The sequence below is a fragment of the Acaromyces ingoldii genome (genome assembly GCF_003144295.1).
Source record: "Acaromyces ingoldii strain MCA 4198 unplaced genomic scaffold FA10scaffold_8, whole genome shotgun sequence".
Classification (NCBI taxonomy): domain Eukaryota; kingdom Fungi; phylum Basidiomycota; class Exobasidiomycetes; order Exobasidiales; family Cryptobasidiaceae; genus Acaromyces; species Acaromyces ingoldii.
The window spans coordinates 403,740-423,228 of record NW_020290254.1 but is presented as its reverse complement, the minus strand read 5'-3'; the positions used below and the strand labels follow the sequence as shown (position 1 = coordinate 423,228).

The 19,489-nt window shown below is 58.0% G+C and overlaps 8 protein-coding genes across 8 annotated transcripts in view; 4 read left to right on the top strand and 4 right to left on the bottom strand.

Moving 5' to 3' along the window:
* Window positions 1-1,776, bottom strand: part of FA10DRAFT_194867 (hypothetical protein) — a 2,257-nt gene extending 481 nt beyond the window's left edge. The window contains exons 1-2 of the mRNA XM_025518396.1: window positions 782-1,776; window positions 1-706 (exon numbers count right to left, since the gene is read on the bottom strand). The exon at window positions 1-706 is cut by the window's left edge and continues 481 nt beyond it. Of these exons, the coding sequence (XP_025374301.1) occupies window positions 1-706; window positions 782-1,700 (1,625 nt within the window). The 5' untranslated portion in view covers window positions 1,701-1,776. The remainder of the gene's footprint in view (window positions 707-781) is intronic.
* A 289-nt stretch (window positions 1,777-2,065) lies between these two features.
* On the top strand, window positions 2,066-4,699 carry FA10DRAFT_269711 (DUF803-domain-containing protein). Its single transcript, XM_025522854.1, has 4 exons — window positions 2,066-2,927; window positions 2,995-3,333; window positions 3,397-3,575; window positions 3,651-4,699. The coding sequence occupies exons 1-4, from the start codon at window positions 2,276-2,278 to the stop codon at window positions 4,590-4,592; spliced, it is 2,112 nt and encodes a 703-aa protein (XP_025374300.1). The 5' UTR covers window positions 2,066-2,275; the 3' UTR covers window positions 4,593-4,699.
* On the bottom strand, window positions 4,662-6,978 carry FA10DRAFT_256400 (Allantoicase; the record flags this gene model as incomplete). Its single annotated transcript, XM_025519804.1, has 5 exons — window positions 4,662-5,903; window positions 5,965-6,093; window positions 6,162-6,436; window positions 6,497-6,757; window positions 6,829-6,978. The coding sequence occupies 5 exons, from the start codon at window positions 6,976-6,978 to the stop codon at window positions 4,832-4,834; spliced, it is 1,887 nt and encodes a 628-aa protein (XP_025374299.1). The 3' UTR covers window positions 4,662-4,831.
* A 393-nt stretch (window positions 6,979-7,371) lies between these two features.
* FA10DRAFT_262862 (hypothetical protein) lies at window positions 7,372-9,053 on the top strand (the record flags this gene model as incomplete). The annotated part of the gene is made up of 6 exons (XM_025520155.1): window positions 7,372-7,407; window positions 7,479-7,713; window positions 7,791-8,337; window positions 8,466-8,587; window positions 8,657-8,956; window positions 9,037-9,053. 6 exons carry the CDS (start codon window positions 7,372-7,374, stop codon window positions 9,051-9,053), a joined length of 1,257 nt encoding a protein of 418 aa, XP_025374298.1.
* An 835-nt stretch (window positions 9,054-9,888) lies between these two features.
* FA10DRAFT_269708 (hypothetical protein) lies at window positions 9,889-12,139 on the bottom strand. The gene is made up of 2 exons (XM_025522853.1): window positions 11,515-12,139; window positions 9,889-11,355 (listed from the first exon to the last, which is right to left on the bottom strand). Exons 1-2 carry the CDS (start codon window positions 12,104-12,106, stop codon window positions 9,932-9,934), a joined length of 2,016 nt encoding a protein of 671 aa, XP_025374297.1. The 5' UTR covers window positions 12,107-12,139; the 3' UTR covers window positions 9,889-9,931.
* A 250-nt stretch (window positions 12,140-12,389) lies between these two features.
* FA10DRAFT_269705 (hypothetical protein) lies at window positions 12,390-14,157 on the bottom strand. The gene is made up of 4 exons (XM_025522852.1): window positions 13,169-14,157; window positions 13,032-13,101; window positions 12,637-12,971; window positions 12,390-12,575 (listed from the first exon to the last, which is right to left on the bottom strand). The coding sequence occupies exons 1-4, from the start codon at window positions 13,812-13,814 to the stop codon at window positions 12,472-12,474; spliced, it is 1,155 nt and encodes a 384-aa protein (XP_025374296.1). The 5' UTR covers window positions 13,815-14,157; the 3' UTR covers window positions 12,390-12,471.
* Window positions 14,158-14,285: 128 nt separating this feature from the next.
* Window positions 14,286-17,589, top strand: FA10DRAFT_194664 (hypothetical protein). Its single transcript, XM_025518393.1, has 2 exons — window positions 14,286-16,838; window positions 16,906-17,589. Exons 1-2 carry the CDS (start codon window positions 14,397-14,399, stop codon window positions 17,377-17,379), a joined length of 2,916 nt encoding a protein of 971 aa, XP_025374295.1. The 5' UTR covers window positions 14,286-14,396; the 3' UTR covers window positions 17,380-17,589.
* FA10DRAFT_194685 (putative alcohol dehydrogenase) lies at window positions 17,295-18,956 on the top strand. Its single transcript, XM_025518394.1, has 2 exons — window positions 17,295-18,188; window positions 18,268-18,956. The coding sequence occupies exons 1-2, from the start codon at window positions 17,708-17,710 to the stop codon at window positions 18,855-18,857; spliced, it is 1,071 nt and encodes a 356-aa protein (XP_025374294.1). The 5' UTR covers window positions 17,295-17,707; the 3' UTR covers window positions 18,858-18,956.
* Window positions 18,957-19,489: the final 533 nt, after the last annotated feature.

Sequence of the window (19,489 nt, the reverse complement as noted above, 5' to 3'; positions counted from 1 at the left end):
CTTCCCGCAGTCTTTTTCCAGCCGGCGTACCACTTGCACGTCACGTAGGTGAATGCCAGACAGGCGGCGTACACTGCGAAAAAGGCTGGGCCGAGGCCGAGCCCGAGGCCGTCGCGCGCCCACGCTGGATCCTGGGGCTTGAAAAGGGACGGCGCGAGGCGCTGCAGGGCGAAGCGAGAGGTATTGAGAAAATGGAAGTGGATGCCGTAGAAAAAGAGGGGCTGGTTGCCATACACGAGCAGCGGGTTGTGCGGGCTCGTCATGAGGCTGGCCGCAACCGCCGAGAGGGAGCCGCTGGAGAGGAGACCAAAGAGGGCGAGCAGGAGGAAGCAGGCAGAGAGCGTGGCGAAGGCAAAGGCAGGCGACGGTGGGTACTTGACAATGTAGAGAAAGGAGCGAAAGGAAGCCAGGTACGCATTCTTTGACGACGGCGAGGCAGCCTGGGCCGGCGTGTGCAGGCAGCCCGTCGAGAGGTTGCCATACTGCAGGAGGCGCGTCGAGACAAAGAGGAGCGCAAAGACGATGGAGATAACGAGATTGAGGATGATAATGGCGTGTGTCCGGCTGGCTTTGCGTGGTGTAGTGAGAGGAGCAGAATTGCGCAGAAGACCGCCGTTGATGAGAATGCGACCGTAGAGGTAGCCAAAGAGAACAAAGGAGAGCCATCCGACGGGTGGGAAGCCAGACATGATGCCCGGGCAATTGACTGTGGACCGAAGAATCGGTTAAGATAGGCATCAAAGACGAAACAGAAGAAAAGAAAAGCCCAGGAGCGACTCACCCTGCTGGAAGATAAAGTCCCAGAGAACCTTGGACGGCGAAGCGCATCGGTCTTGGGCATCGGCCATCGGCCTCGCAACCGCAGACATCAGTCCCCAGGACGGCACCGTCGAGGCCATATCGGATGCCGTAATTGCCACCTGACACTCTCCCTGGTGAGGCGACGTCCAGACGTTGACCCAGAGGGCGAGCGCAGAGAGAAGAAGCAGACCGAAATTGACGGTATGCCAGGCCATGTCGGCTGCTCTCTCTTCTACCCGCTCTTGCTCTTCGTCCGTCGTCATGGAGGAGCTCGGGCGAGCACCAACAAGCTTGGCGAAGCTCCGCTTGAGCAGCGGCTCGAGTGAGACGACAATGAAGAGCCCCAAAAAGCCCACGATAACGTAGTCGATGGCCAGGGCCCAGAGTACGGCATTGAGCAGATACAACCGCCCCGAGGCAGACGCGAAGAACTGAATGGAAAAGGTATTGACCAGGATGATGAAGAGCGCGCGGACGAGAATGTGGCGGATCTGGCGGCCAACGGTCCACCCCTGTCGTACTCGACTGGCGCTAAAGTAGACGAGGCCCAAGCCGATGAGCATGGTGAACCCGGGAGCACAGAGGTGGGTGAGGGTCCTCAGGGTGTACGGAAGGGCATCGGTGAAGTTTGTCACGACCTGTGCAGCCGCCTCAGAGTGGATGCTGGTACCGTGCGGATATGCGCCCATTGTGAATGAAGTATGGTCAATGGCCATGAGGGCCACTAGGAGGCCGCGAAGAAGATCTGGAGCAACCTGCCGCGACGCGCTGCTCCCTGCGGTGTTGGCGCTGCTCGGCGATAGGTGTGTCTCCTGCGCATCGCTCGCAACGAGCTCTCGCAGCAGCGGCGTGCTCTCGTCGGCACCACGCTCGGACCGTCCCTGTGCTTGCCCGTCCATCTTCAACTTTCCCTACGACGGAAGTTGCCAATCAAGCCATCCTTTGGCGGACAGATGCTCCCACAATATTATCACATTTCCGTAAGCTGCTTGCTTATGACCGCCCTCGGCCCGGAAATACAGCAAGCGCTCAGTCGAGGTGTGGAGACTACAACAAGAAGCAGCAGCAGTACTACAATTACTCCGAATTAATGTTACACCCTGCAGCAATTTCTAGTGGAGCACCATCGAAGCAGCCACTACCGTCTGGTCGTGTTCAGAATTTTACAGGATGCTTGGAGGGGCATTTTCTCTCTCCTTTTTCATCGTCATGAGCGCGTAATCCTCTTGCTGGATGGTGTTGCACTCATCCGCTCATGCAATCATTCCTATTGCGCCGCCTTCTCCCGCATGAATTTCCTTAGATCGCCTTCCTCATTTGACATTCCTTTAGTGGCATAAGTGGGGAAAAGAGGCGGTGGGAGAGCACGTGGTGAATCGCACTCGCCCGCGCATGGGCCAACGAGCGCGCCTCTAAATGAGCGCGAATCGCAGGCCCGAGAAGTGAGAACGCCGGACCGCTTCGACGACACAAGATGGACTTGCTGTCGGCCGTCGTGCTGGCCAAGGGGGGAGACGCATCATCGTCGCGAAGTTCCCTCATCGGCGTCGCAATCTCCCTCGGCGGCAACATCCTCATCTCACTGGCGCTCAATTGCCAGAAGCTCGCCCACCTCCGTCTGCAGGAGCAAGGGCAGGCAGAGGCGCAAACGCACGACGGTGCAAAGAGCGGAGACGAGGACGAGAACGAGGACGAGGTGGAGCAGTCGCATCGCCCTGCACTTACTTCTTCTTCGTCGTCAGAAGCAGACGACGAGACCAGTCGTCTGTTGAAGAGTCCCTCGAAAAAGAGCGCATATGACTCCCTTTCGTCCTCCTCTTCCTCGGTATCGACGAAGCGCAACAGGAGCCGGTCAGGCTCGTTGACGAATGGCGGACATGGGAGGTATCCTTCAAAAGCAAAGCATTCAAAGCGACCCTCTCACACCAGCCAAAGTCAAGCAGTCATTGAAAATGGGGGAGAGCTGGGAAGAGACGAAGAAGGAGATGATGAAGAGGGAGAGGGAGAGGAAAGGGAAGAGGAGGAAGAAGGCGAGACGCCCGGTCCGACAGCCAAATTCCTCAGGAGCAAGTTGTGGTGGCTTGGCATGGGCTTGATGGTCGTAGGCGAGTTTGGCAACTTTCTCTGTGAGTTGCACATCACGCCGCTTTGGGGTGAAACGAGGGTGCTGATGCATACACGACCCTTGGTCAGCATACGGATTCGCGCCAGCCTCACTCGTGGCTCCCCTGGGTGCCGTTGCGCTCCTTTCCAACGTGCTCATCTCGCCCGTACTTCTACACGAGCGCTTCCTGCCCTCCGACATTGGCGGCATCCTCCTGGCCATCATCGGTGCAGTCACTGTCGTCTTCTCCTCCAAGCAAAACGATGCCCGACTTGGACCAGACGAGCTGTGGGACGCCATCCGGACAAGCGCATTTATCGCCTATAGCATCGTCGCCATTGTCGTTGCCGCCGTCTTAGTCTGGTGCAGCACTACTCGGTGGGGACAGCGCTTGATCCTGATCGATGTCGGCGTATGTGCAATCTTCGGTACGTTTCCTCCTCCTCGTTACCATTGTGACCTGACCAAGCTCATGGCATTCGCATACACAGGCGGCTTCACCGTGCTTTCGACGAAAGGACTCTCTTCGCTCCTCTCTCGGGGCAATCCCTTTGATCTCATTCGGTATCCCATCACCTACGGTCTCGTCATAGTGCTCGTCAGTACCGCGGTTGCGCAAATCACTTACCTAAATAGAGCGCTCCAGCGCTTCGATTCTCGTGAGGTTATTGTGAGTTGCTCCTCTGGCTCGATTGTAGCCCTCTCTCATCATCTCAAAACAAGCTGACGCCCACGAGTCATGTAGCCTACGCAGTTTGTCCTTTTCACCATCTCGGCCATCGTCGGTTCCGCAGTTCTGTACCGTGATTTCGCCGACATGGATCCCCACCGGCTCATCAACTTTCTCTTTGGATGCCTGACGACGTTTGCCGGCGTCTTTACCCTTACCCGCGATAAGGCTCGAGGCGATGAGGGTGAAGATGAAGAGGAAGAAGAGGAGGAGGAAGAGGAGGATGAAGAGGAGGAGGAACACTTCATCCGTCCACAGAATGTCCAGGTCCTCACACCAGGAAGGACAAAGTCGGATACAGTCGTGTTGGGCACAACGTCTCAGCAACAAGCTCTTTTTACAAGCCCGGCGAAGGAAGTTGCAAGCCCCAGGGTGCAAATTGCCGTGCCCGTCTCCAGACCTGGCGCGACGCCTCTCGGTCCCGGATCAGGACAGGGCGCAGCATCAGCAGCAGCAGCATCGACGAGCCTGACATCGACGAGCAGTATGCCTCTGCGCTCAGCGAATGCGCGAAGATCGTTCCTTGGCGTAGGCACCGGAAGCGCAGGGACCGGCACCGCGACGCCCATCGGTGTCGGTGCCGGTCTCTCGGCGGGCCACTACCTCCTGCTAGCCACAACGCCGCCGAAACCGGGTACGATATTAACCGTGGGCGGCATGCCCCCATCTGGTTCGCCGGCTGGGACATTTGTTGGATCGCAGCCACAGGGGAGTGTCCCAAGTAGTGTCAGTGGTGTTGGTGGCGGCGCTTCTCCGTCTCAACCCAGGAAAAGGAGCTTGTCGCAACCGGCGTCGGCGAGGAGACCGAGAAGGGGACCAAAGGCGGTGCCACAGGACCTTGAGGCGCAATCACAGCAGTCGAACAGTAATCGTGGGGCCAGAAGAACGCCGAGCGATGAGGCGGCTGCGGCGTCTGTGTCAAGGCCGAAGAGCGCCGACTTAGGAGGAGGAGGCTAGTCTTGCCACTTCGCGGCGACGTCTCGTACCAGGGCAAGACTTTTTCAGCTATAACGAAGGCGGCGAACCACCAAGATTGAGCTACTCTTCTTTATACATGCTGGAGGAAATTGCATCAATTTCGAATTTCGCAGTCATCACACAGCCTTGCGACAGACTGATGCCACTTTTGTCTATAACGTGGTCTATGAGAAAAAGGGCAGATTGGAGCAAAGGGCATACCCTCGCTTTTATATGCATCAGAGAGAGACGGCCGCCACGGCGTCGTCGTAGTAGACCTCGTCGCAGTTGAGCGCGGGCTCCTTGTCGCTTTCGTTGACGACGACAGCAAAATCAGTCTGACCGCTTCCGAGAGCAACCATGGGATGATGCCAGGTGCCAGCGCGGTAGGTAATGCCCTGTGAGGCGTTTGCCGAGAAGCAAGACAGCGTCGACAGGTCTGGCTTGTCGTCGGGCCCATTGGCGGCAACAATGACGAGGTAGGCAGCTGTTGGCTTGTCGCCTGACGCGGCACCCAGCGGCAAGAAAGTTTGCGAAGTGAAGCGGTGCCTCTCGAGGACCTTTACGGGGAAGGGAAGCTGCTCGACAGCCTTGCACCGGTAGGTGTGTAGCCATGTCTGTGCTTCGGCTGAGATGGGGTAGGTGCTGTTGACGAGCGACTGGCTAGCGTACTTGGCCGCTGTCCCTTGATTCACCGTCTTGTATGACGACTGGGCGGCCTGCTCCAATCCGCTGGCTTGGGGAGAGCCAACGACGTCACCGAAGGTAGCGTAGGCCTCGGGGGTGAGCGGCTTGGCCTTGAGAAGCGCCACGCCCGCAGGCGTCTTGGTGGCCTCTTTCATCGTGTGGCCAACGTTGGAACCGGCAGATGAACCTGAAATGAAGCCGGCGAGGGTCGCGCCAGCCGCCGTGGCCGCACTGGTGATGGCATTCAGTGGATTATTTGGGTGCGTTGGCAAGTCCTTGTCCAGCGAGCCAGGGACGGGAACCGCGGGCAAATCTTTTGCGGCGCGGTTTGCAAGTGGCCCTGCACGCCTACCCACGAGCCTGACCCGCTTGATGCCGCCGTCGGGGTGCATCGTCACCTTGACGTGCGTGTATGCTCTGCCCTCGACCTGCGACAGTCCGAAAAAGTGCTGCTTGCCGGGCCCGGTCTTTGTTCGGGGCAGAATCGAGGTCCATTCGACCGACGAGTCTTCGGGAGGAAGCTGGCCGTCGAAAGATGTGGCGTGAAGCTCGACCGACTCGGGAAAGTTGCCGAGGAAGTGAATCGTGTCAACCTCCGCATACGACAGGTAGCCCGGCTCGCCGCTTGCAGGAAGCGTCAGCCACACGTCAAGGCCACTGATTGCTCCTGTCCAAGTTGACTCACAGCTTGATGATGAGCCAGTCCCTGTGTCCTGGTGCTCGCGAACGCTTCGTTTCCCAGCCGTCTCCCATGTCCTTTCCCCGGCCAGGCAGAAGAACATTTGGTCCGATGCCGAAGTGCTGATCGCTCGTGCTGCCCATACATACGTGCGATCAGCTGCTTTGCTCTCTCTTCTTAACAAACGAGGATGGGCCACCTACAAGACAACACGACCGCCGTTGAGCACGTGAGCCAAATCAAGGACATTGAGGTTTTCGTCGGTGCCTCCTTGCTCGGTCGCCGACGGGTGTTCATTGACGCCGAGACCCACAGGCGGCGGGGGCACCGTGCCGTAGACGCGGAATCTGGCAATTCCGCCATCTGGGATCATGTGAAGCTTGACGTGCGTGTAGATCGGAGTGGTCTCGCCATTGGCAGTTGCGTAGAGGTGCCGCGATGATGGATTGCATGGCACCCTGCCAATCAGTTGCGTCCACTTTTGAGCATGCAGCGTCAGCACGCCTGTTAAGGGAGAAGAGGGGCATACATGTCTCACCCTAGCGTCGTCGTGCCCAGGGGCCGCGCCGGCCTTTTCCTCGGCGGGCGTCAGCCGCAATCCAAAGATCTCGATCTCTGGCGCCTCGTTTCCGTTGAAGTTAGCCGTGTCGACGTCGAAGCCGATGATATTGCTTCCAGCGGCCGGCCCGAGGCGGAGGGTGACCCAGTCGTAGGTAGGATTATGCCTGCGGGTCTCCCACCCATCAAAGAGAGCTCCTTTTGGCCCAAATTGCCCCTTGAGCGAAGGCGCAGGTCCGACCTGGTAATTGAAAAGGCAGGTATGGCATGAGAACCTCACACTTATACACACTCCTGCGCGAGCGAGCTCACCTTGAGGAGGTCCGAGGCCGGAGCAAACCACTCGTCGCTGCATGCCAGGATACGTCCTCCAAGAGCGACGCTCGACACCTCAGTCGACGTGGTTCCCAGGACCTTGTCAAAGTCAACTAGCTCCACGGATTTGAAGTGGACGGCATTCATGATGGCGATGTGGTGGCAGGAAGAAGAATCTTCCTGACTCGTACCTTTTTCTTCCCCAGGCAGGCTGCAGATAACGGAAAGACGGCCGAACTTCCTCCTGCAGGCCAAGAGGAAATAAAGCCACAGGGCCACGTCGAAGAGCTTTTCCACGTGTGGCGAGCTTTAAATTTAAGACTAAAAGTGCCCATGGGGGGCGGCGGCAGCTGCTGTGCCCAAACGGCAAGGCTTGGGCCAGAACAGATCAGTGGCTCGGGGTTTTACTTCCAGATTCAGACCATCGGCTCGCAACTGTCGACCGGCTGCTCGCCCACCGTCTCCGAGCCCTCGTAGTTGTCTCCGAACCTGCGCGCCTGAATCTTCTGCTTGTACGTCGCTGCCTCTCCGTCTCGCGCCATGCCGTCGCTCCCCGCGGGCCGTCTTTCCAAGCTGGTGGGTGATGATGTCTAACGGAGCTGTACTGTATGACATTGCGCGCGCTCATGCAAGAGACACGGTCTTAGTGGGGATCCAGCAAGAATAACGCAAGTGACCCGGCATCGGCAGAAGCAGCTGCGACTGCTTCGACGAGCCACGCCGACGAAGATGCACCTAGCTCCCCAGAGACGTCGCCACCAGCGACGCTGCAGCAGACGGGCTCGAATGTGAAAGATAGGAGCCTGGCGAACGATATCGAGACGAGAAGGCAAACGAACGAGAAGCTGTACGTCGCTGCAGAGGCCTACCAGAGCCACATGAGTGAGTCGAGCTTCTGTCTATCCCCTTTCTATCCCCCTCATTTGCTCTTGGAGCTCCCTCTGATCTTTAAACGCCAGGCAAGAAGAAGACGCTACCCTTCGAGCTCTCGCATGCCGAGCTGCTGGAGATGTCCATGACCCTCGACGAGGCATTCAAGACGCACGATGACCTCCTGGACGGCGCTTCGTCCCACGTACGCGATGCCGCCGCGGCGCTGGCCACGTCCAAGGCCAGCATCAAGGACAAGGCATTTCCCATTGGCGCACTGGGCATCGCCATGGCCAGCTGCGCCGCCGTTTATCTGAAGCCCGATCGCAAGGGCAATACGACCAACCATGTCATTCTTGGACGTAACGAGGAGTACGCATCTCACCTCGTCCACCTCTCTGCGGTCCATCTAGCCTTGGCACAGATCCAGGAGCAATTTGCGACAAAGCTCAGCGACTCGCTTCTGGCCAACTTGGCACGGAGTCAGGCCTCGATCGATGCGCTCAAAACCGCTGAGAAGGGTCTGGAGAATGCAAAGGAGAAGATGGAGATGGCAGAAAAGAGGCTGGGAAAGGCAAAGGGCGACAAGGAACGCAGAGAGAGGCAAGAAGAGGCCCGCCAGACGAGGGCAGCCTAGTGAGTTGTATGCAGCTCATAGCATGATCTCTTCTGGCTGACGTCGCCTTCCCTTTCTCTGTCATGTGCTCACAAAGTGAGCAAGCAAATGTTGATCTCGAGACTCGCGCCCTCCTCCTGCAGGGCAGTGAGCAGTCTGGCCCAGACTGTGGTGTCAACATCTTAGGGGCCTATGTCGGCCTTCAGATGGAGTACCTCGACGCCCAGCGGGAGATCCTCACCGGCGCTCAGAAGGCTCTGTACGGCGATGGTAGAGCAGCGGGCATCGGCAGTGGCAGAGGGATTGACTCGTTTGCGTCTTCGATTAGACGTCCTTTAGCTCCAAGGAGCAACACGGAGGGGGTTCAAACTGGGCAAGGCAAGAGGGAACGCGCCCAGTCCTCGCCTCGGATCAAGAAGGTGCCCATTGCCGCCGCTGCTGCAACCCCGACGCCTGTGGACAATGCCCAGAAGAGACCTCTGCTGCCTCACACCCGCTCTGCATCCAACATCGTCGCTCGTGGCTCATCTTTCCTCACGCGTGAAGACAGCAAAGGAGGACCAATGAGCAGCAAGACGTCCTTGTCACCCAAGACAAAAAAGGAAGACGTTTTGATAGGAGCAGAAAGGGAAGACGAAAGTGGCAGCAACAGTGCCAAAGGCAAGAGCCGCTTTGGCTCTCTAGGAGTCTCACTGGGTCGATCTACATCCTCTTTCAAGAACGATGGGAGCAGTAGCAACAGCATAAAGGACTCGGCATCGGAGAAGGACAAGGATGTCGGCACTTCTTCTTCGTCGCGATGGAAGGTCAATCCTTCGAGCTTCCTCAAGAGCGGCAGGGGCAAGACCAGAGATACCGAGGGGTTTCAAACAGTCTCGGGTGACGGCGTTGACGAGGTCCACCAGCACGGCAAGCAACTTTCGCACGTCAAGGAGGGCAGCGCTTCCAAGAGCGAAATGGACATGGAAGACATCCTTGTCACCACCCACTATCCCCATGCTCTGTCGGATGATGGACGCCACGACGCTGGCGACGACGATGGCAACGACCATCGAGCAAATTGGGACTTTAGTCCCAAGATGCGAGCTAGTGAAGGGAGAAAGGAGCATGACAGGCACCAGCATGGGCCTTGGACCCACTTCGAGGAAGACAGCACCGCGATTGGCAACGAGGACATGCAGCGAAGGAGCAGCAATGGTCGCTTGCTTTCGCCCAGCACGACAGGTGCTTACCACGACGAGGAGCCGTGGTCCAGCTCGGCTCGAAGGGTATCGAACTGGAGCCACAATACTGCTTCAACGGAGAGCGACCCTTTTGGAGGGGGTGGCACGGGTACCTCTCTCGGTGGTGGGCCCAGTCCTGCACTGTCGCCCCAGACGACGGGTGCAGCGGCCGAGGAGCCCCTCAACCGATACTACAGCAACAAGGGCTCGCAGACTTGACCACGTCCACTTCTCTCTCAAGATGTGTTTCGCGCTGCTTGCCTTCATCTTCATCCAGTGGTCCCGTTATTCTCTTGTTCGCTTGTGACGCGCGATGCTTTATCATGAGCCCCTTATAATAAAGATTGTCCAAGAACGTCAAATAATGCTGTGCGCGATGCAGTGTCTAGTATTACATGGATGGTTGTGGCTGTGTGGCATTGGGGTGCGTCGGCAAGCTGAAGCTGACGCTCCTCTCTCTCTCGCCACCGCCAGGCGTCGCAACGGCCGAGGTGGGTGTCTGGCCCTGTCCTTGCGACTGACCAAGCTGGGCATTGGGGCCCCTGAGGTAGACGCCCTGCATGCCCTTGAGCCTCTTGGCGGGCAAGGTGGCGTCCAGCGGATCGCGCGGCAGCCAGTCCCAGGTATGGACCAGCGTGGCGGATTTAGGGCCCTTCTTCTCGCTCTTGCTCAGCATCAGGAGCGCATCCGGAGACGAGGACGATGTCACATTGGCCGCTTCGATAGCTGCCGCTGCTGCATCTGCCGCTGCCTTTGCCGCTGCTTCGTCACCCGCCTCAGCTGCTGCTGCAGCAGCGGCGGCAGCGGCCTGCGCAGCAGCATTTCTCTGTCGATCAGCTTGCTGCTTGACCAGAAGAGTGTCGAGCGCAGCTCGTAGGAACGAGTGTCGCTCATGCAGAAGGTCCTTGGAGGCAGGAGCGCCGTGAAAGACGCGCTCGGCATGCTGCTCATCGAGCACGGGAGGCGGATCGGTCCACCTCGTCACGCGCTTCAGCACCTCACCGTCGCCAACGAGACGTGCGGCGTTGGCGGTCCGATCGGCATGGCGATAACGCAGCGAAGGGACTAGGGCGCCCGAGCTGGGAATCAGCGCAGCGGGACGGCCATGTGGGTGCGTAGAGGTGAATGTGGGTGCCGGATTTGTCGCTGTGGGAGGCGTAATCATAAGGGAGGGACCAGGATTGAAGGGGATGGCAGACGGTCGACACGGCACACTCGCAAACAGAGTGTCGGTCGGTGCAAACTTGCCAGGATCAGCCATCGTCGAGGCGATCGTCCGTCGTTTCGAAGATTGGCGGACATAATTGGGGCCCGGCTGTGTCAAGAGATTGCTTCCTGTGCTATTGTGCGCCTCCATGACCAGCGTTCGATAGTCGTTTGCAAAGGCTCGCAGTGAAGACTTGGGGCCCAAATTCTCTTCGGTGGGGGGAACAAATTCGTCCATTTCCATTGGTCCATCGTCAATGGCCGGCACGTCGTCGATGCTCTGCTGGGACGCCAGCGTCGAGTCGGAAAAGGCAACGCTACTGCGCCATGGATCGCGCAGCACCCTCCTCGGCTTTGGTGGACCGGCCAGCGCCTCAAATTCGGCTGCCTCCCGCTGCCTCGCCTCCTCTTCCGCCGTCTTTGGATCCGCTATTACCGTCGAGCGCGACGCTTGCTGTTGTGCTAGCTCTGCAGCCGTCCTCGTCTCCTCCTGTCGTTTTTCGTCGGCGGCCTTCTGCCTCTCCATTCGTGCTCTCGCAAACTCGCCATCCATTTTGACGAAATCTTCTTCGAGGATCTGGCCATGTTCTTCCGGCCCTCGTGTTTGAGGTATGTTCGGTAGGAAGTCGGGAAGATATGGTAGCTCCTCACACCGGCGCTGTTGATACTCTGCTTCTCGTTCACGCGGTCCTTCTACGTCGACATCCATCTCTTCTTCCTCCTTGACTGTCCCATTCACACCACGATGTTCTTCGCTGCGCTCTGCAGCATCATCAACAGCATTCCCTCCACCCAACTCGTCTGCCTCTTGGACCTGTAGCGAGAGCTCGTCCTGGATCTTCTCTGTGCTAATCGCCTGGTAGCGAATTCTCGCTCTCGGCTTCGACGACTTCGAGAGCTTGCCGCGGGTCAAGCGCTCGCCGAGATCCTTTGCGCTCAAAATCGATGGTCCTTCCGACGCAGCCGCTGCGTCGTCCTGCGGCGGTATCGTCGATGAAGAGGCAGAAGCAAAGGAGGAAGAAGATAATGATGATGATGAGCTGACGCCTGCCACATTGCGACCATCGCCATCGACGATCCACGAATAGACGTCCTCTAGGTCGGTACCCAGATCGTAGAGCGCCGTCCTGATGTCGAAAGCATTGCCCTCTACCCGCCCCGAATGCGAGGCGTACTGGCCCGCGGTGCTCGCGACGAGGGCCAGGTAGCGCTGCAGGATTTCCGCCAGCATCGCAGTGGCCTGCGATGAGCAACGAGAGAAGCCGGCAGAGGCGAGCAGCTGCAGCGTGGCGTGCTGCAGGTGGCCCTGAGCATATTTCGACGAAGACGAGCCAGGGTAGGACAAGTCTTTGGTCGGCATCTTGGCCTTTCCTCCTGCACGGGAGGCCCTGGTGAAAGGATCGGTGCTAAGAAAGTGCAAGGGAAGGTGGATGGAGCATCGCCATTGATAATCACGTGACGTAGCGCGCTTTGACGCGACCGTTGTAAAATAGCTGAGGATGGACGACGGCGAGTCAACGCTGCGACGTGCAGAAGTGTTTCATCAACGACGGCCAGCAGGTGTATGTTGCTCGACGAAAGTAACAAGCAGCCAGAACCTGGAGGTCAAGGATCGTACGTGTACCAACAAGGCGGCTATTACACATACGTCTGCGTCGACATACTTATTTCTACAGCAGTTCCGAAAGCGAGTGAGAGAGAAATACAGCATCATACATCATCCTTTTAAAGACCCCCGGAGCCAGGCATCATTCTCCCTTCCCTTGAGTCCCAGCGGTATACTCTTGTGTCGTCATCGGATGGGAGACCCCGATTATATCGTTGGAAGTCTAGTCGTGCGGTCATCAGTACTGTTCTTTCTCCCCTTCTCTGAGAGACGAAGCGACCTACTGTTTGTCCCCGCGACCGTCATGACACGACGAAAGGTGATGTTGATCCTGCCGCCTGCATTTGCCCGCTTGGGTATTGAGTGTTCCCACTCATTCTGCGTCCGGCCGCGCATGACGACGAGATCGCCGTCAGACAGTGTCATCTTTTCCGTCGGTCGGGAAGCAGCGGGCCCGTGGCCCTTTGTGCCCATGCTAAACGATTTGGTCGAAGCAGGGGGGATCTCAACATCTGCAGGCGCCTTTCGGCGTAGGTAGAAATCGCGCGAAGAGCCAAGCGAGAGTGAAGCAATGGTGGGAAGAGGTCCAAGAAATGACTCGTCGTCACTATGATACGAGCTATCGTTGGTCTCTTGTCAGTCAGTGGAAGGATGAGTGAGTCAGAGTGGACCGACTCACATAGAGTCGGTGCCATCGGCATAGTAGTTGATGATGAGGGCGTTGTAACGTGCACTCGTCTGCTCCTCCACTAGATGACACGGCCATCAATAAGTCTTCGCCCTTTTTTTTTGCGGCATGAAACAAGGAGACGTTACCTTTTTTCATGAGTGTCCCGAGGACTTGGGGAATTTCCTTTGGCTTGACAGGGTACCTCGCCATGTCCGCACCGGTTTCGTCTCGCCCAAAGGTGGCTGTAAATCTAGGCGTGACGATCCGTTGCTTGGTGCTTGGCCGCGTATAGCTGACTCGGTGCCAAGCCAGATTGGACAAAAGCCAGCTGCGCAGATGTTGGCGTGCATGCGCGTTGATCCATCGCCTGAAGTAGAGCAAGTCCAGGCTGCCCTCAAGCTTGTTGATCATTTCGGCAGGCTTCGACGAGAAGGATGAATCAGGCCACTCGAGCAGGAGCGACGCATCGGTATGGTCGCTGAGTTGAGATGTCTGAAAGGGATCGACCTTTTTCTTCGGAGATGGTTTGTTAACCTCGCTCGCCGATTCCTCGCCCATCGGACGGCCAGGTACGGCCACAGCGGCCTCCGACAATCTTATGGCCTCTCTCAGCATCGTCTCCTCGTCCATTTCTGCAACGCGCGCCTCAAGCTTAGAGGCTTTAATGGCTCTTCCCAGATCGTCGTCGTCACCGCTGCCGCCGCCGCCGCCGTCGTCATCATCTTGACCTTTTCTCCTCTTCGTCGGACGCCCTTCGCTACGCCCACCGAGCCATGTCTTAAGATCAGCCATCTGTGCTTCTACCGTGGCTTTGGCTCCGCGTGCAGGCTAAGCGCTACAGGACAGACAGACCACGTCGCGTTTCCATCAATCTCATCCTCCCTCCACAAACGATTCCCGCCAAAGATTTGGCTGACTTAGCTGCTTCTGTCACGCGTCACGCTGTTCTTGACTTCCTCTTTGCTCTTTCCTTTTCCGATGGCCTAACACTTGAACCCTCTCATGAACCTACTTCGGCTTGTCTGTGCTCTCTACCGGAACTCCTCGGAGTCGAATTTGTATCCTGGTCTGCTATCCTACTTTCATTTCGCTTGCTCATCCTTGGCCGAATCGTGACGATGAATAAAAATTCGGCTTCTTTCTTTGTTGATGTTTTTCGGAGGTGAGATCCGAGTGGAGGGAGTAGGTCCGGGCCAGGGGCGTTACGCTTTCGTCCATCTCTTGTTCCTGTGCAGAAACGAGAACCTTTTTTTTCTGCAGCAATTAGCCTGTCTGTGTGTCCAGGGGTCTCCAGATCTATAAATCTATAGCAAGGCTGCGGTTCCCTCGCCTTCGCATCTCTCTTACAGAGCTGCTCAGCCGTGGAGTACCAGCATGGGTAGCAGCTCGCCGCCATCGTCCGGCGTACCAGGAGGGGCAACAGGAGGCGGAGGTTTCAAGATGAAGACAACCGCCAGCAGTGGCGGAGGTCAGAAAAGCCATTCGCGCTTCATCCCCGAAGCCGAGCGAGGTTGGTCTACTCCCCCATCTTCGACACCAAAGAGGGCCGGCTCGTTTTCTATCCCCAGGCTGCCCGCGATGCCCGCGATGCAAATGCGGTGGCCTGTCACTGGGTCGCCAAAAAAGAAGGCAGACAAAGCTCTGGCGCCGGAGGCAGGAGGCTTGCCTGCTGTCCGTACCATGGACCTGAGTGAGGGAGACGAAAGGAGCGATGGCGACGATGACACTGAGGGGTTGCAGAGGTTCGTCACCGCTGGGCAAGGGTCTCTGCAGAGATTGAGAACGACGTCGGACCCCTCCTCTCCCGGTCCTGGGGTCGGTGTTTCGGCGAGACCAAAGGGCCTGCGAGGCGACGACGACGAAGATGGAGACGCCCGGAGAAAGTCAGTGGACATTGCACGAGATGATAGTCAAGAGCTGGCCGCGCCCATCCTCTACGACGTCGATCCTCGGCCGGGTCTGCCAAGCAGTTTGCACTCGAGATCTTCTTCGGTTCAGATGAGGAGGCCCAAGCTGGAGCCGGCGCCCTCATCTTCCAAGTACCCCGCCCGTGGTTTCGCATGGCGGAGCAGCAAACGTCATCACGATGGCGACGAAGCAGACGAGGGAGAGCAAGCGGACGAGCAAGATACGGGCTTTGTCAAGCCCTCGCACCGCAATCCAACGGCGACGCAGGCATTCTACGACACGCACTTTGGCGCCTCATCGGGTTGGAGATCTGTCCAGGGCCTGGCCGACCCAGTCTTTCATCCTTTTGAGAGCGTGAAGAGGAGCGGTCTGCTGGGCAAATGGACAGGGACCGTACCAGAGGACGGCGAGACAGATAGAGGCAAGCGGAGGAGTGACATTTTTGCGGGCTGGGCAGCCCTGCCGAGCCTTGGTCTCTTTGCTTCCTCTGGATCCAAGGAGGACCTGCAGCAGGGTATTGCCCCCTCGTCGAGAGCCCGCTCTGAGATGCAGCAACAGCAGCAGCAGCAGCAGCAGTCAAAGATGTCGAATGGGACAGGCGACGCCTACGAGCCCGAATTGATCCCAACAGTTCATCGCGACCCCAATAGTCACAGCTACTTCCGCAATCTCGATAGCAACGTCGTCATCATGGGCGGCTATCGCGGCTCGGTGCTGCGGGATGCAGAGACAAAGCAAATGATGTGGGTCCCTCTTAAGGTCGGCGTCGGCCTGCGGAGGCCCACGCTGGAGCTCGGTCTCGAAATTGCCGACGAGGACGAGGCCGAGAGCCTCGTTGTGCCGGGCGACATGCTGAGCGGCATTGGCCACATGGTGGACATGGGCAGGCGACTCCGAGAGCGGTGCCAGCACGGTCTGGAAAAGGCAAGAAAGAAGCGTGCTGATGATGTTAAGCACGCTGACGTGTACTCGTGGGGCTACGACTGGAGATTGAGCTTGGGCAGAGCCAGCGAGCAGCTCCAGGCTTTCCTCCTGAAGCTGTGGGAGGAGAGCGCGCCCGAGGAAGAGAATCGACGGGGCGCGAGCGTCGTCGCACACTCCATGGGTGGCCTCGTCGCTCTGAACGCCCTCTGCCGGACTGACAAGCCAGAAATCTTTCGTTCTCTCGTTTTTGCCAGCACGCCCTTTCTTGGGACAGCAAACATCCTCGGGCCCTTTCGCTTTGGCGATGCGGCCTTGTTCAATGACACCGTCTGCTCCCCAAGAGCGACATTCAGCTTCCGCTCCAGTTTCTACCTCCTGCCTACGGATCCTGACGGGGGCAGGTGCTTTGAAGAGGAAGACGGCCAGCCCCACGATGTCGACTTTCTGGACCCAGCGACGTGGGATGAGCTCGGTCTGAGCCCGTGCGTGAGGATCGGCGGGAGATGTCTGCTGACGCAGGCAAACGACCGGCAACCGGGCGAGAGGGTTGGCAGGCACGAAGAGAATTTGACAAATGGCTCGGTGCCCAATCAAGTCGACAACAAGAGCGGGGAGCAGGGGCTGGAACAGCAAGGGTACGAGGATAGGGCGCAGAACGTGCCCGCTTTCCCTGGACCCGATCTTCAGATGATGCCGTCGTCGTCGTCGGCAGACTCGTCGTCCTCTCCTTCAGGTATGCCTCGGACGATGCAGGATGTTGCGAGCTCCTCGGTCATGGATGCCGCGCTGGGTGCGGCTCAAAAAGGCCACCAGATCGTGTCTGGCACAGACACCGACAATCAACAGACGCTTCAACCTGCCAACCGGCGCGAAAGCGGCACCAAGAAGTCATCCCAAGATGTGAAGGAGGAAGACCGCGACAGCGCTGATAACGTCGATGCTCAGGATGATGAGGCCAGGGCTTCATGGGTCTACCTGGAGAGGGTGGGTGTCCTGCAATCGCCTCGCTACACGTGGCACAGCTGATTGTGATTCTTCTGTCTTGTGACAGACGCTGGCCGAGACGAGGCAGTTCTTTGACGAGCTCAAGAACGGCTTCAAGGAGGACCGCTTCGATCAGGGTCGGTACCCACCTATGGCCATCCTCACTTCAGGTAGGACCCCCACGGTGCGAGGTGCCCTCGTCAATCCACGACCACCCGGACAAGAGGAAGACGAGGACTTCTGGAAGCAGAGCGCAAGGGCGGGCGACTACTCGCGGATGCTCTATGCACCGGGCGATGGCGTTATTCTTCGTCGCAGCTCAACAACGCTGCCGGGCCAGTGGAGCAAGCTGCTAGTCAGAGGCCACCACAAGGGCGACGTCAGGGCCGATCACTTGCAGCACGAAGATGGCCTGACAAACGACGAGGGCGTAGTGGAGACAAGTCATCGTCATGTCACGTTGCTTTCCGACGTAGACGGGGTGGGCAGGGCGCTCGAGGCCTGTCGGGTGGCCAGGCTCAAGGGCATGTTTGTACTGTGATAGAGTCTGCATCAAGTATGGAATCAAATTGCAACATCAGGTTACAAGGGCTTGTTACCGGCATGCAAGTGCAATCCAGTCCAAGAGGCTGAAGTTGATGCGAATATTTGTTCATGGTTGTCTATCCAGTCAGGGCCCAAAAGAAAAATCACAAACCTCCACCTCGGTTGAGGAAGAAGCACCTTTTTGGTGGAGAGGTGTTCATGGTACCGTGACCCGGGGAATGACGCTATTAAATTCGCCACCTTCCAGCTCTGAGAGACCTAACACCACACGAGTGCTACCTCCTTAATTTGCGTCCATCAGCGTACAAAATCCAACCTTTAGCATGTCGCAGCAAGAGCACCAGTTCTGGCAACTCCCTGCGCCCAACGCTCGAGGCTCCTTCGACAGCCTTGCGCTTCAGACGGGCCCTACGCCCAAGCCCGGACCGGGCGAGGTGCTCGTCGCCGTCAAGGCGGCCAGCCTCAATTTTCGAGACCTCATCATCGCCCTTGGCAAGTATCCGCTGGATAAAAAAGATGCCCCGACGATTCCCGCCTCGGATGGCGCAGGCGAGGTCGTCGCCGTGGGGGAGGGCGTGACCAAGTTTAAGCCAAAGGACCGCGTCGCAGCCATCTTCAACGCCGGCCACCAGCGGGGCAGCACGCCCAACCGGGCCGAGAAACGGACTGGGCTTGGTGGCAGCATCGATGGAATGCTATCCCAGTATCGAGCCCTACCCGAGACTGCCCTTGTCCACATTCCCCAGCACCTCTCGTGGGAGGAGGCAGCCACCCTGCCCTGCGCTGCTGTGACGGCCTGGAATGGTGAGTGGTTTTTTTAAGGAGGGTCTTCGCCCGTGTATGATAATTCCGGCTGACGGTTGCGGTTGGGCCCTCCCTTTAGGTCTCTTTGGTCTTCCGTCCAATGTCCTCCAGCCCGGCGAGACAGTCGTGTGCGAAGGTACCGGCGGCGTCTCCGTCTTTGGCGCCCAATTTGCCATTGCCGCCGGCGCAAAGGTCGTCATCACATCGTCGTCTGACGAAAAGCTGGACCGTGTGCGGAAGCTTTTTTCCCAGGAGAAACAGGCGCTCCTCACCACGGTCAATTACAAAACGAACCCGGACTGGGACAAGGAAGTGCTCAAGGTGTCTGGCGAAGAAGGGGCCGCGCACGTGCTCGACGTCGGCGGCCCAGGTACGCTCGAAAAGGCCTTCAACACCATCCGGCCCGGTGGCGTTGTGAGCGACATTGGCTTCGTTGGAAAGGGCGAGGTCCCCAACCTCTCGGCACTCGTGTTGGGCACGACATCCGTCTACAGGGGTATTCTTGTCGGATCGAGGGAAATGTTCGAGCAGATGAACGCCGCCATTGACGTACACAAGCTCAAACCCCTCGTCGACAAGGTCTTTGACTGGAAGGACGCTAAAAAGGCTTACGAATACCAGTGGAGCGGTTCACACGCCGGCAAGGTTGTCATTCGGATTGGCAGTTAAATTAGTCACGCTCTTACAAGAGAAAGGGTGGATGACGGCGACTTTGGCTGCGTCTTTCGTCCTGTGTGTGGTAGCTTGACCTTAAAATAATCGGACGAATGTGGAGGAAGGCTGTGATGACTGAGTCGATGACTGAATTCTCGCGACGCGTTTGTCCCTATCGAGTGTTGGTCGAGGGCGCAAGAATTCCTAAAATAATTACAAAAACTCTCTGTCTCCCTTCATGGTGCGCCGCTGACGACGGGACTGCAAAGTGGGAGACGAGTGGGAGACGATGAAGGTGGAAGTCGGCGAGCCTGACACACGATGGGTGCCAATGAGGGCGGGTGGCACACATCTGCACGATCCCAATGCAGCGGAAACGGGCACGGAGACGGGTACTGCCCAAGCGACACCGACAAGGCAAGAGAGGGGCGAGGCAAGGGACTCGGAGCAGCGAGAAGAGGAAGCGTCCTCATCACGGGCGAGCACTGTTCCGCTCACCTTTCCATCTTCGCCGCAGCAAAGGGCCTCTTCTCCACTGACAAGCATTACCCAGCACGATGAACATGTGTCGACTGCGTCCTGCTCCAACGACGTCTCATCTTTCGTTGTCGGGGTAGTCTCGCACGTCACTGGCGTTCTGTCGCCGT

Coding starts and splice junctions, on each gene's coding strand:
- FA10DRAFT_269711 (XM_025522854.1), top strand. CDS start 2,276: ATGGACTTGCTGTCGGCCGTCGTGCTGGCCAAGGGGGGAGACGCATCA. Junction 2,928..2,994: donor CGAGTTTGGCAACTTTCTCT/GTGAGTTGCACA, acceptor ACCCTTGGTCAG/CATACGGATTCGCGCCAGCC. Junction 3,334..3,396: donor CGGCGTATGTGCAATCTTCG/GTACGTTTCCTC, acceptor TCGCATACACAG/GCGGCTTCACCGTGCTTTCG.
- FA10DRAFT_269708 (XM_025522853.1), bottom strand. CDS start 12,106: ATGCCGACCAAAGACTTGTCCTACCCTGGCTCGTCTTCGTCGAAATAT. Junction 11,356..11,514: donor AGGGAATGCTGTTGATGATG/CTGCAGAGCGCA, acceptor TACCGAACATAC/CTCAAACACGAGGGCCGGAA.
- FA10DRAFT_269705 (XM_025522852.1), bottom strand. CDS start 13,814: ATGGCTGATCTTAAGACATGGCTCGGTGGGCGTAGCGAAGGGCGTCCG. Junction 12,972..13,031: donor GCCGATGGCACCGACTCTAT/GTGAGTCGGTCC, acceptor GACCAACGATAG/CTCGTATCATAGTGACGACG. Junction 12,576..12,636: donor GACGGTCGCGGGGACAAACA/GTAGGTCGCTTC, acceptor CCGCACGACTAG/ACTTCCAACGATATAATCGG.
- FA10DRAFT_194664 (XM_025518393.1), top strand. CDS start 14,397: ATGGGTAGCAGCTCGCCGCCATCGTCCGGCGTACCAGGAGGGGCAACA. Junction 16,839..16,905: donor CATGGGTCTACCTGGAGAGG/GTGGGTGTCCTG, acceptor GTCTTGTGACAG/ACGCTGGCCGAGACGAGGCA.
- FA10DRAFT_194685 (XM_025518394.1), top strand. CDS start 17,708: ATGTCGCAGCAAGAGCACCAGTTCTGGCAACTCCCTGCGCCCAACGCT. Junction 18,189..18,267: donor TGCTGTGACGGCCTGGAATG/GTGAGTGGTTTT, acceptor CCCTCCCTTTAG/GTCTCTTTGGTCTTCCGTCC.